Source organism: Echinococcus granulosus (assembly GCF_000524195.1).
Source record: "Echinococcus granulosus chromosome Unknown EG_S00003, whole genome shotgun sequence".
Taxonomy (NCBI): domain Eukaryota; kingdom Metazoa; phylum Platyhelminthes; class Cestoda; order Cyclophyllidea; family Taeniidae; genus Echinococcus; species Echinococcus granulosus.
The window spans coordinates 1,365,280-1,379,030 of NW_020170383.1; the positions used below are offsets into that span (position 1 = coordinate 1,365,280).

The following is a 13,751-nucleotide window of genomic DNA, read 5'->3' on the forward strand; positions in this document are numbered from 1 at the left end:
CCCTCGGTTCTGGTGAGGCGCCACTTTTGTACTTCGAATTAGCCCCCTTGTACCTCGCTGGGTGGGCTGGCCTTTCGGGCCATGCCAATAGCCCAGACACCTTCTCCGCGCTGAATATATATATTCTGCCCGAGTATTTTGTCTTCTTTCGTCTTCAGGGAGTCTCGGGACGCTACAGTTCTGTAGGGCGAAACTCGCAGGTCTCCGCTTCCCTATTCCCAGTGCTCTTAGAACAACCCGATTGATTTACCCTCGACATATTTACTAGGGCGAAATGGATCGGGAGAACATATACAAGGTGTAGAGAGAGGAGAAACCGCAATCGCACTCAGGCACAGGAAACAACGACTCTGTCACCAGATTCGATTTGCATCCTTTCTTTCTCCCTGAAAGGTACATTAAAACAACATAAGTATTACAGTTTTTTGGTGTACACGAGTATTGGTTGGACTCCAACAATTTTTTGACACTGGCGGAGTAAAGAAGTGCTGATATATCTTAGGTGTTTAAGGCTGGTTCTGACTATTTCTGGTTTTTCCCTCATACTGTCATTTGTCCACTTAGTAATAATTCATTAGGATTTGCATCTGATGGATCCTTGTAAGTTAGCTTTAATCGTGCCTTAGAACCTGGTTAATCAAAATAAGCTACATTCCATTGAAAGATGTATTGCATAAAAGTTTTTGACAAAAATTGATAAACTGGGAGCGCTGTTTGGTAAACAAGCATTAAAAAATAATTTTAAATAATTTTTGTTGTACACAGGCCTTTTATATGATAAGTACATATTATTGTCAGCATATATGTTTCCTTATAGTTAATTATCACAGTCCGCGCTACGTTTGGTTTTTTTGTTGGTCTTGTTTAGCATGAACTTTTGTGAGGCAAATGGGGATGTCTTGTACCAGAAATGCAATTCCTCCTTTACTTTGTCTACACAGGAGAGGGAAGTAAGTCCGGATTTCCTGTTTTTCTCTCTTTTTTGAATATCAGTTTTCGTACCCTTTCCATGTGTTTCAATTTCTATGTAGTTTTTCTTGCCTCCTTTGTGTCTTCAACTCCATTTTTTTACTTAGAACTCCTATATTTTTACACCTTTGACCAATGGATGCTTTAAGAATTGTGTTTTGTTGCGCTGGTCATGTTGATTTTCTGGGATGTACTTTAGTTGCGTTATTTTTTACTCAACCCTTTTTCCCTTAGTGCATTGAAACTTTTCTTTTGCATGTTGGAACATCGTCCACGGTAACTGACAACGAGTGTTGGGCCTTTAAATTTCTTGCTGCCCGAAAGTTCAATGTTCAAGAAGCTGTTGAATTATTTTACTCGTATGAGGTAACGTTTAGCACTAATCCGGTATTTGTTTAGGCTTTTCTAAGATCTGAAGGTATTACCACCGTAAATCCTTTCGATGAGAGTGTTCGATCTGAACTTCTGTCCGGAAAATTTACTGTTTTGGTAGAAATGTATGCTGATACTAACTTGGCTTTAGAATGATAACGATTTATCTGGTGCCCGTGTTGCTCAATTTTTTGTACGACTTCATCGGCCGACTAGAAGTACTCATAAAGCCTTCCTCCAGTCTGTTGTATTTCAGTTGAATGCTGCTCTTCGAAAGTGAGTTGTCGCCTTATTTTTATTTCCTTTATGGTGAAATTCTATTTGAATTTAGAATTAATCTTGTTCGTGTTTAAAGCTTTTACGAATGTCTCATTTTCACAACAGAGAAACGGCAATTCGAAACGGCATAATTCTTATCTACGACATGACAAACGCCAAATACTCAAATTTCGACGCTGATTTATCAAAGAAATTGTTCAACATGCTCAAAGTAAACTACTCATGCTTACTTGCTTGCATTAATCCTTCGACTCTAATATCTATTGCACACTCCAGTCCTGCTACCCGATCCGTTTGCGGCGGATAATAGTGTTGACGGCACCATTTTGGTTTCGGGCCTCCTTCCACCTACTGAGGGTCTTTATAAAGGAGGAGCTTAGAGACCGCGTACACGTGCTGCGTCCTCTGCCTGGCTCTCGCCTGGCCTCCCTCAGCAATCCCGACCCTGCGGTCGCACAGAAAGCGCACTACGCTTGGCTTCTTACCGCCCTGTCTGAGACCGTAGCCATCCCCGACGAGGTAATCCTCTCCCCTCCACTCTTTTTTAGGCTCTGGTCAAGAAGCATGTTTTTTACGCTGGGTTCCATTTTGAATATCTTCAATGACATCTTAGTTAAATGGTTTTACTGGTGTTATCACCTCCTTTTAGGGTTTTGAATGATTTATAACAATGCTTTGTTTGTTTTCCGTCTGGCTGGTACTGGTTTTGGCTGATTGTGATTTAAAATAGACTGCTCGTTGGTTTAATTTCTAGCGACATGCTGTGCGATGTATGAGTTGAGAGAATCATGTGGCTATTTGACATGGGGTCTACTTGGGTGATGTCCATAACTGCTCGTCTGATCTCGTATAAAACTGTTTTGACTTGGACACCCACCAGTGGTAATTTCGTTCGCATGGCTTCGGCAAGCGAATATCCTATGCGGTAGTGATTTTAATCCATCGTACCGAATGTGTACGGTTGTGTTGACCTCTACTTCACTTAGGGCATGAATCTAGGGCCCTTATCCCAACTTTACCGTTGTATTTGCTAAAGCTTTCACTGAAGAATCCAATTTGGTGATGTAATTCAGTGTCATTCCCTTCACTCGCCGAGCTTCCAACTAGTCTTTGCCAATAAATTTTTGTAAAGGTTTAAACTTTTAGGATCTTTTGAGGATCTGCTGAGGCGTAGTATTCCCGTCTTATTAGTAAATAAAGCACGTTTCTCCGTGTAGTTTTGGACTATTTTCAAGTATCCAAGATAAACAGTCCTCAGGTAGTGCCCTATACTATTCTTTTTTGAGTTCATTTTGAGGGAATTTTTGCTTGAATACTGCGCACATGGTTGAAGGTGCATTTGAACAATGCTGCTGCAAACGTTTTGATAGTACTAAACAAGCGCTGGGGTTGGTAAATTGGTTTTACGAATTAATCTGTTAGTACATCTTTACCTAGTCTTCATATCGTCTTCTATTTCTAAGTTACTTCCACAAAAGAAAACCTCGCAACTTGAGTTTCTATGGTTCCAAATTACTAGTTGTGCAGTGTTTTCCGGCACGTTGATCTCTGGTAGGAAGAAGACTTGTTGGAAATTCAACCCTTTTTACGGTATATATATATGTATATTGTACGTCTAGCCAGACCATGGAGTTTGTAAATGGAAAGCCTTCCGTGTTTCCCCCCCCCCGGAAATCATTTGAGAGTTCAGCCCACGCTGGCATGAATAAATCTTTCCCAGTCCCTCGGTTAATTTACATTTGCTAGCTGCAACACCTCATTTCGTCCAATTAAACCCCTTAGAAAGTCTTTTAATATCTTACCTTCGAGACCAATCTGCCTGAAAAACTTTGCTTTTAGCAATAATTTTAACTTATATTTACTCGAAAAGCAATTTGCTTGCACCGATTAAGCTGCTACCCCATCTGCCAGTCTTTTGTTAAATTCGATGATGCGGAAATGCAACGCTTTCATTTTTTTAAATTTTAATGAAATCTGAGGGAGATGTGTGTGGCCGCTCAGGCATTTGCTGATATTGGTTGAAAATAGGGTTTAAGTGACTTGTTTAGGCAAATATTGCTTATTTACTTGCATTTAGGGTACAAATTTGTTCAGACGTGGATAAAGGCCTGTATACTATGTATTACTTACCTTAGCCTTCAGTTGTGGCTTCTAATTAAGGTAAATTTGACTTGGGTTTTGATTCATCTATTAGATCTCTTTTTATTAATCATATCTTATCATTTTTTGATTCAACTTTTTGGAAAATATGCCTCATGGAACAGTCACAACTTTCATTTTATAAAATCTCATGAAGGATGTTACATCTTCATAAATCTTCTGCACTTGTCATTGCCGTTCCACATCTTTATGGCTGTTTTATTTTCAAATAATGTACTTATGGGATCAGAAAGTGATATACATAGGTCTTTTAGGGGATGGCACTGTCCAAATAGCTGTACTTTTTCCTTCTTTTAATGGTTCATTTTCGGCGACACTCGCTATTTGAAGTCACTGCTTGCTTCCTCTGTTCTCTGAAATCTATCTTTTATTCCACTTTTTCTCTGCCCCAGACTCAATTTTTTGGGGATTTGACTCCGTTTTTGTCTGCACTCTTAAAACTGAGCTGCCATGAAAATTATGGGTGTGTACGATCCCGTTCGTTCTTTGCGGTACCTAACCGCTGAATCTGGATTGATTGCCATCGGAGCGTCAGGTCTTTCCTGTTAAACCCTCTAGACTGCTTGGATCGTATTTTTGAAGTATCCTTTACCTTGGCGTGCAGTTTGCACCAATGAGGAGACCTAATTTCTCGGCTGTTTTATTTTATTTGGGATCGTAGTTATTTATTCCTGTTTACGTCTGATCGCTCAGAAGTACATTAATCTTTTTCCTGCCTACATATTTTTATTCGAGCAATCAAGTGACAAGTAGGTCCCGTTGAATTAAATTAGAAAACTCTATCTTGATTTTTTGGGCAGACTATTGTTATACAACAGGGGTCTATTTTGATAAAAGTGTCTTGTTTTTTGACGCCATTCTAGTTTCCCTGCATGGACCGGAAATCACTTCATTTTTCACTTCTATTGTAATATGAAGTACACCCTAAAGTGAGTTTACACTCCTTCATTGTGTTGTTTTACTACCGCCATTTGTCACTCAAATGGGCTGGAAAGGCAAATACCGTTGCTGACAAAAGTGTAAATGTTGATGAGCGTCAAATGAAAACTAAGCTGCTGTTATAATTGCATAAAGTAATATTTTTTAAAGACCTGAGGATTCTGTATGTGCGTGCATCTGGCATTCAATGTCATTTCCTTACTAATCGGTTTAAATTTCATGTAGTTGATGGTTCATAAAGTAAACAAAATTATTCCTACTACTCATTCCTGTTTGCGTGACGTCGAGTTTTTCTTATTTTTTGTGGTTGTCTTCTAATTGGAATGATCTGACCATTTTCATAGATCATTGGTCCCATCGATACACCATGCTGTATTACTCTGGGTTATGATGGAAAAAGAGGAAATCGGAAAGATTATGCGAATTGACATCGTCTGATCCAAATTTATTGTTAATCCCCATCGCAAAGGTGCGATGCCACAGCCTCATTTTCTTTGCCAACATAGATTGCACACATTTTTTGTATGTGCTAGTCTGTGCCTGAATACTAGTGTGTGCTATTTTTGTATTGCTCTTGCGGGAGCTGCCACAAATCGCTGACGAAATTTTAGATCCCTATATTTGGTCATTCGCGGGAATCAGCAAGCGCTAGGTTACATACGCTGTAGTTGCGGCCTTTACGTTACCCACTCAGTGCGTATCGCTAGGCTAAAGGCTCATTTGACCTATTCATAAGTCGCAACAGCCTGGGTTTCAAGTTTTTACGAAATAAAATGTCTTTTTGTACCAAGACACTGCATTTGCAGAAGACGGAGTAGCCAGTGCGGGCGTGTACGTACATTGCAAAAAGGGTGTTATTGTGTATACATATATATATTTCTGCAAAATTCCGCATACTGCTAACTCTAACTGATTCACGCCTTCACACCGGAAGTAACGCCATTACCCTTGTTAGACCTAACAGAATAACCTGGCTTTGTTGTTGATTCAGTTCAGTAGTATAATCTCATTCGGATTGTTTTTTTTTAAATTTTCGGTAATTATTTGCTATTTTAAAGGGGCTTTAATTGATAGCTAATTTTGCTATCGTGTTTATGTTTCCTGAATAACTTCGACACGCCCAGGCGTTGGCTCCTCCTCTTCAAACACGGATGACTCATTCTTCCTTTTTCCTCTTGCATTCATCTCTTTTCCCTTCCTCTCTCCCCAGTTATTTTCCACCCCGGGTCTCGGTACGCGTCAACCCTCAGCTGCCATATCGGCCTTTTTCCACGCCTCCAATAATGGCGGTGGAAGTGGGAGCACCAACAGCACAATCGATTGCTCTGGTCGCTCCTCCCCGTCTGCCAGCGACGCGGGCGACGAGGCAGCGATGGTTGGGCCTCTGACTGAAGATGAGGGATTGATGGCGGAGATCGGTTGCTGTTCTCCCAACTGGGACCCCTTCGCCCTCTCCAGCTCCCAGTCCAGCGACGCTGAGTCCACTGGCCTCCCCGTGAACCCCGCTACTGGCTGTGCTGGTGCTGATACCGACGGGATTGCAGCGGCGAGGAACAACGTCATGTCTATGTCCTGCAGTCCTGTTCTCTCAGCCATACCGATCACCTCTAGCATTAATGGCGAGATTGTATGTTTGGCACTAGTTTTAGGAACATTTTCTGGCATCTTTCGTTCTTACCTTTTTCCTGTATGCATAAGACAGATTAGGAATGTTTCGGATACATAAGTAACTTGTCGATCCCTTGGCTGTTGTGTTTCTGGTATTAAAAAGCGTCATTTTTTCGTGAAGTCTGAAATTCTTTGGAAAATTAGTGTTGTCTGGTCGTTTCACCCCTCGGTTAAAATTGTGCATTGTTTCGTAATGAAATCGCATTCTCCCACTACAAGAGGTGTCGACTGGTTTGTGCTGCACATCAATGCGTTTGAACGTATCAACCCGTAATCGTGTTTGTGTTCTTTTGCTCTGTAGTTCACTTTCATAAGGTGATCCATGTTCTATCATGTGATACTTGTAGTGCCTATATTTCTTACAAAATTCGACTAGTACAAATTGAATTGACCTGATCTTGAAGACCAGTTCCGTTTCCAGCATTACATTAGTTTGTTAAGCTGTGGTAGACTAACTGGGATCGGCTTAATTTCCTTAGGAAACCTTCATATTTGCTTATTTATCTGCAAAAGTAAATCAGTTATTACATGCACTGCGTGTTGCTTTCAAATTACATATTCGTATTTTGTTATCAGCTTATGTCATGTGTAACCTCCCTTTGTTTTTCTCATACGTCCTCTAAGATATTTCCTCCTTATTAGAAAAGTCGAATTAAGGCTGTGGGTCTGTTTAAAAACGATTTACGCTATACCACTGTTATGGGGTAGGTTATTTTTAGAGGCTTACCTTTTGCTGCAGCTTGATTTGCTATGATTTCATAGTCTTTGTTATCAAAGACTTCAAGTTCTGCTATTAAAGAATTTTCTCAAATTATAGCTCACGCGGGTCAGTAGGTCGTTGTTTTCATTGATTAGTTACTGGAATCAATAACTTTTTACTGTAGCATATTCTCATATGAGCCTTGGCTTTCTCCACCAAAGACAGTAGCCATGATCCGAATTCACTTCCACATCCCCCTTCTTACCTCTAGCGCAACATTAAGCCTCAAGCAGCCAAAATGGGTCAGGAGCCCTTTCGCGACCCCGCAGGAACGCCCACACCCCCCGCCATCCCCAAGTTTGGCAACCCCCTCAATGGGGCCCGTGTTGACGGCGATTTCGCTGCAACTCCCACTTCAGAAACCGCCCCCTCCACCACTGCATGCACCGGCGCAAAGCACCTGCATAGCTGTACCAGCAGATCGAACCGCACACCGAGTGGGGGACAATGGGTCGCACAGCAAGCGCCTCTCGCCTCTCAGGACGATTTCACCGTCTCAGGTCTGGAGGACAGCACCAGCACTGACAGCAGCAATACCATTCGAAATGAAAAGCGCTTGAAACAAACCACTGCCCCTCTCTCCACTCCATCTTTTGCCACCGGTCTCGCTACAGTTCGTCCCTCTGGTAAGTTTTAGGATAGCTACCTTTCTTGTATCACGACTTTAACGCCAGCGTTGCAAAGAACGAAAAGTTTCTAATCTCGCTTACTCATACTTTCAGCTAATTCTGGTTGTTCCCCGAATTCTACTAGTTGTCATTTTCTGGCTTTGAATTAAATTTTGTCTATTTACCGTTTTGAGTCTATATCATTGTAGTGGATTGGCTCCAACTGGCAAAGAATCTCTGCGAATATGGCCTAAGTGTTTTCCATATATATCATGATAAGCGTTTTTTGGCTTGAAGGCGTTATCTTTATAGCCACGAAATTGTGATGAATCATTACTGACACTCATTCGACGATCGGTTGTTGTATTTAGTAACTGGAAAATGGCACTAAATATGCATCTTAAAGCAGTCTTTAAGTATGATGTGTAGTCGTTGTAAAAGTGTGAGGTTGGCTGCTTTTTGTTTAAATTTATCTTTCCCGCCTACCAAATTGCCCATTATTTCATTACACTTCGTTTTCCCTCGTTTCGCATAGCGTACAGATTAATGCAAGATTTTCTCACTCCGCATTGTTTGCTGCTACCAAATTGATGAGCTTGGAGGCAATTGCGGTTCGTACTATTTTCACAGATAATGAAGTGGCTCGTAACTATACTCTATTTATTAGTATTGAAAATCATTTGGCCAATAGGTCCATATTAAGCTTTAAGAGGTTAAATTCCCAATCATTTGGTGTTACTTGCTGCACATGTTATTCAGGAAAAACTCACTCACACGGCGTTCATTCCCAGGATATTTTTAATATCGAAAATGTAGATGATCTAACTGTCTTGTTTGGTTCCCACACGCACGCATCCAGATCTTATTCCCTCGTGGGCATTGAATCGTCCTACTGGCCCCTCCATCCAAGTGGGTCCCCATCGGGTGACTGGAGGGTTGCAGCAACCGAACAACGACCCGCAACCGGACAAGTTCTACTGTATCGGTGAAGCCTCCTCTGCCACTCACTCATCCCTTACCTCTCCTCGCCTGTGCTCCCGAGTTCTTCAATCACCACCCACTCAGGTGGAGTCAGATCCCACAAAGGCGCAGATTGACAGGTTCTTTGAGGATAGTGATTCCGACATTGACAAAGGCGACAGCAACGGCCAGATCACGAATGAGGCCCCTGGTGATGATGAGGTCGATAAAGGTGACTATGATGATGATGACGAAGAAGAAGAAGCGGCGGATTTAGACCTGGACGGCCTCTGGATGACTATTGATCAGCTGGCTAGCCACGTGGCTGAGCTGGGTTTGGGTGGGCTAGTTGAGGAGTACTCGGCGATGTGCAGCATCAAAACCGACGATCCCTGCACTGCCTTTCGGTGGGTGTCTCGTTATGCATTTTCTCCCCAATCGGCCACGTGTCTAGGCTTATTCCTAGTGGCCCAAGTGGTGTTTTAAATCCTTACAAATATGCTTGTTATTGCAGAATTCAAGCTCTTACCCTATGCACTTTACTATTCCCATGTGATGAACTGTAATCAGGATTGGTATTGCACTTGCCCCTTATTGTTTTCCCAAACTGTTTTATTATAATTGTCATGGTATCCACTAAAATTCATAGTCTTTCACCATTGCAATCTTCAAATTTAAACTTGATTGCTTTTTATTGAAACTTACTGTGGAGTATACCTCATGACGATAGCATGCACTCTTGAAAAGGTGATGAAGCATTTTACTTGTCATTTCCACTTTTAATACTTCAAGATGTATTTGCACTGACAAATCAAGATCCGCGAACTAACTGTGAACTGCTTAGGTGTGGTTGCCGACTTGGTCTTTTAAGAAAAGTCACCTTTTTGTGGTCGATTGAGACTCTCTTGATTATCCTCAGATATGTCAATGTGGCTGTCTGAATTCCTTTTCACACTCAAACTACCATAATGCTTAAATGTGTTATCAAGAAAGTGCGTTTTCTTCCCCAAAACTGATGTGGAGTGCATGCACTCGTTTTGGTTTAGTAACCTTTTCAGTTTTTAAGGTTTACGTGTGCGCTTGCTTGATGGGATGATATTATCACGTTTCGTTTCCCCCCTTGCACCTACTAGCTACCTCCATCATCGTGGTGATAACCTAGTGACGAGTATGGCATGGTTTTCATGAGTATTTAATTGGTCACTAAAATTTTGGTGCAGATCAATAACGGTTTTCTGTTTCTCTTGTAGTATTTGCGTTAACTATTTAGTTATCAATGCCAAATGTAGTCTAAAAATAAACTATTGCTAGCAATTTCTCACTGCATTTGTGCAAAATACCACTCTAGGGTCAATGTTTTCACCTCCATTTAAATAACCCACGTTATCTACTATTCCGTGTGGGTACCATGTTATTTCACGAAAGACAACTTAAACACCGCTAGGAGTGATTAGGCTAGGCATCTCATCCGACTTCGCTATTACAAATACAAGTGACTTTCGCTTTTAGCCATTGTCCTGGTCCAGGACTATTATTTGTTTAAAAATGTAGCAACTTGGTAACTGTGTTAGATTAAAATCAAGTCATTCAATCCTGCAATCCGATCATCAACAGGGGCGATGCCAAGTTTATGTGTGTCGGATCGTCATTTCCTGACCTATGAATGTAATGACGCATGGATCTTGATTAAGGGAACTTAGAGGATAGTCCATTGAAAATCCATCAACAGGCATCAATGGACAAGGAGGATCACAACTTTCAGAGTACAAGAAGCGTTCAGCGCTCCCCACTATACTAAACCACAACATTTTAGAAGGACTGTTGGGTCTTGCATTTTTACTGTATTCGCAAACCAATACTAGTTGATACAATACCAACTCTGTTTCCTTAATACTCTTTAAAATATTCATTGATAATCCCAAACGGAAAGGGCGAGTGATAGGCTCTTTTAGGTGGATCGCTATATTCACTAGCCTTTCGTATCGTTAAGAATTTACCTAAAAACCGTCAATAACCTAATCGGTCCGTCGTCTTTTGAGCTCAGCAGTGTTGCGCTTCGGATGTTTTCATTGCGCTATAAGTCAGTGGTGTTGCCGATACTATTTTCATTGCTTCTGTATGTTTCTGATTTTTCTGCCGGCAGCATGACTCACTGGGGCATTAGCCCATCCAAACACCCTGATTAAACTTTTTGAACACGAGAAATGACATGATTCACTCCAAGCTTCCACCTACCGTCTAGCTACTGCTACGACAGCTGCCGCTAATAATGTTGCGATGTCGTGGTTAGATAATCTCGTGTGCCAAATTCAATGCTACTTTAGTCTTCCACAATCGGCCCACGGACGCCGCCTTGCTCGTCTTAGCATATAATGCCAACCCATGCTTTTTGCTAGCGCCGCGCATAATGCCCTTGCAGATACGAGCTGTAAGAATTTGATCTTATATTTCTACGACATCGCTTTTAACGTAATATCCACTGTATTAGATATGGATCATTCTAATTTTAAATGAGCACACACCATGTCATGTTGGTGGTCAAGTACTCGCATCTTAGCAGTTTGAGATAGTGAATGTCAGTAGTTTGAAATGCTGCTCTTATCGCCTATTCCACTTTGAATGCGATTACATGTAAATACTTCCCAAGCTAGCGAATGCATTAAAGCAACCGTGACTTACTTCCCCTCTCTCTGACGACCACGTGTCTATGTGCCAGATGTCTATACATCTACCCCAACTTTATCTTCGGTTGTGTTCCAAATGCGTTGAAGGAAAATAATGATAACGGTATGTGCCAAAGCCTCCCTCATGTTGTAGACACCCGTGGAATTCGTCAAAGAACCGCTATGTGGACGTCGCCTGCCTGGAGCATAGTCGGGTGCGGCTGCGCTCTCATCTGCACACTGCAGGCCATTCCACTTCTCCCATCCCCACAACAACGGCGGCTACTGCTTCGGATGGAAAGGCAGCGAAGGTAGAGAAGCAGGTGCCAATTTATATCCACGCCAATTGGGTGGACAGCTACCGCCAGCGGAATGCCTTCATCTGCACACAGGGCAAGTTGCACGTATTTAGCAGTGGGCCTCATAGAAATAAAAACTACACCACTTCATTCTTTGGTGCCGCCCTACTACCCGTTTTGACCCCCACAAAGCGATCTGTTCAGGCAATTGGGATGAGTGCCTTTTCACGTAGCGCGAAGTTTGTTGCTTGTGCTTGAATGCCTGCAAAGATCCATTTGAAGAACATCGCAGCCGAGGATAGCCAAAAAGGTATGCGTTTGGTTTCAACTTGGCGTAATATAATGTTAAAATGCTTTACTCAATCATGCTTCAAGTTCAGGCGCGATTGTTGTTTTTTTCCAAAGCACTTGACATGTCATGATTTGTTTTGTGTGGATAAATCCAAGCTATTTGAAATAAACCCTCTTTTCCGCTCCAAACCATTTGTGGGAGTTTGTCTATTTACTACCGACGCTTTTCTGTAGTAAAATGTAACCATTTCCACATTTTCTCTATGCGTATTTAGCAAATGATTGAGATGCTAGCTGCTTTTGGGTCGTACCAACAAGAGATCTATTCGTTTTCGAGAACATTTGACGATTCGTCAAAGTGATTGGCTTAGGTATGCAGGCACCGCGGTTGCAGGTGCCAGCCTTGAAGTTCAGCGCCGGTTGATAGTTTACGGGTTGAATTCTACTGTTCTCTTTTATGTTCCACTCTTGCACATTTTCGATTCATCCATGCAGAATAACATGCCGCAGTATTTAAAATCATTGCAACTTACCTGTTGCTCGCTTGTTAATTGGTTGGCGTTTTTACTCTTCACGCATCTCTCCCTTCACCGGCCACACTTTTCATTGAATGCAATGGTTCCACTTTCCGAAAATGATTCCTAATTGTATGTCCCAATCCTTCGTAAACATTACTAATATTTGTTTTACATAATGTAATAGCACTTTCAGTCCCACCAGTCCTTGTGTGATTCGGCAGTTTGTTTCTAGATCTGAGGTCAATTGGTCCTCAGTATTGTGATTTTCTGCTTTTGAAATACCTCTTCATTAATTGTGTTTGTTTTTGTCATTGCGAGGCGTAAAGCTGTTTGGTGAAGAGCTCCGTCATTGTTAGCTCCAAGCCAGTGTTATTGACATTTCACATTTTCTTTGAAAAGCAAGGCCGTTGCAGTAATGTATGCGGATATTTGGCGAGGGTGCTGTTGCAGAACCTTCATGTCAAAAGTGGTTTTAGCACTTACGTCTAAAGAGTACATATTTCAATATGCATTTGGGTTTGGTTAATGAATGAATCTAGGAATCACGTTACTGGAGAAGTCATAGTTACCGTTGTAGTATTCTAAGTTCCGAGCTAAAACTCCCCCTCAGCGAAGCGGTTAAGCTAACTAAAAACTTGAGTTCTTTTTTATATTAAGCGAATCCTTGACATCTCTTCTGAAGCTCAAAATCCTTCTCTGCATAACTTGATCAGACATCTTTTTTGTCTCTGCCTAGGTTTTCAACGAGAAAACCAGTTTGTATTGTTGAGATAGGATAGCTGAGTGCTTGAGGTGCGTGTTTATGAAGGATACTCTAGTGGCGTCGAGGGACTAAGGTGTAAGAGTCTTAATGGCTTGGCAAAAGCTGCAGGCATTAGGCGTGAATTCACAACGTGTGCCTTGCCCTGGCGCATAAAAACTATGCGAGAAGTGGAGGCTATAAATGGCAATATGGTTTTGCATCGTGGAGCAGAGCTTCGCCACCTAACCATCACTATCGCCCATCTGGCGGGTGTCCCTTAGACTGCCACTTTTGGTGTGCGTTGCTGAGCCAGTGATTCACTTCTGTGTCCGCTAAGTGGGCGAGCCTCGCTTCGCCCCCCGAATGTATCCACATTCTCCCAACGCAAATACCTAATTCATCATGCCCTACCCTCGCCAGCAGTCATTGTCTCAAATATGTCGGCGCTGCCTTGTCTGCTTTGACGCCCTCCAGATAGTCGCTCTCCCCAGTCCTCTTCTTAGCTGAGCTGATCACAGTTTAG

General features: G+C 41.9%; 1 protein-coding gene across 1 annotated transcript in view; it reads left to right on the top strand. All coding sequences in view use genetic code 11, as the record gives it.

The window, feature by feature from the left end:
* Positions 1-869: 869 nt before the first annotated feature.
* EGR_00835 (Tyrosine-protein phosphatase non-receptor type) overlaps positions 870-13,751 on the top strand; it is a gene marked incomplete at both ends in the record, with an annotated part of 19,131 nt that continues 6,249 nt past the window's right edge. The window contains 11 exons of the mRNA XM_024490084.1: positions 870-950; positions 1,204-1,335; positions 1,369-1,458; positions 1,493-1,617; positions 1,726-1,831; positions 1,897-2,139; positions 5,930-6,346; positions 7,359-7,773; positions 8,615-9,122; positions 11,533-11,593; positions 11,681-11,792. Of these exons, the coding sequence (XP_024355487.1) occupies positions 870-950; positions 1,204-1,335; positions 1,369-1,458; positions 1,493-1,617; positions 1,726-1,831; positions 1,897-2,139; positions 5,930-6,346; positions 7,359-7,773; positions 8,615-9,122; positions 11,533-11,593; positions 11,681-11,792 (2,290 nt within the window). The remainder of the gene's footprint in view (positions 951-1,203; positions 1,336-1,368; positions 1,459-1,492; positions 1,618-1,725; positions 1,832-1,896; positions 2,140-5,929; positions 6,347-7,358; positions 7,774-8,614; positions 9,123-11,532; positions 11,594-11,680; positions 11,793-13,751) is intronic.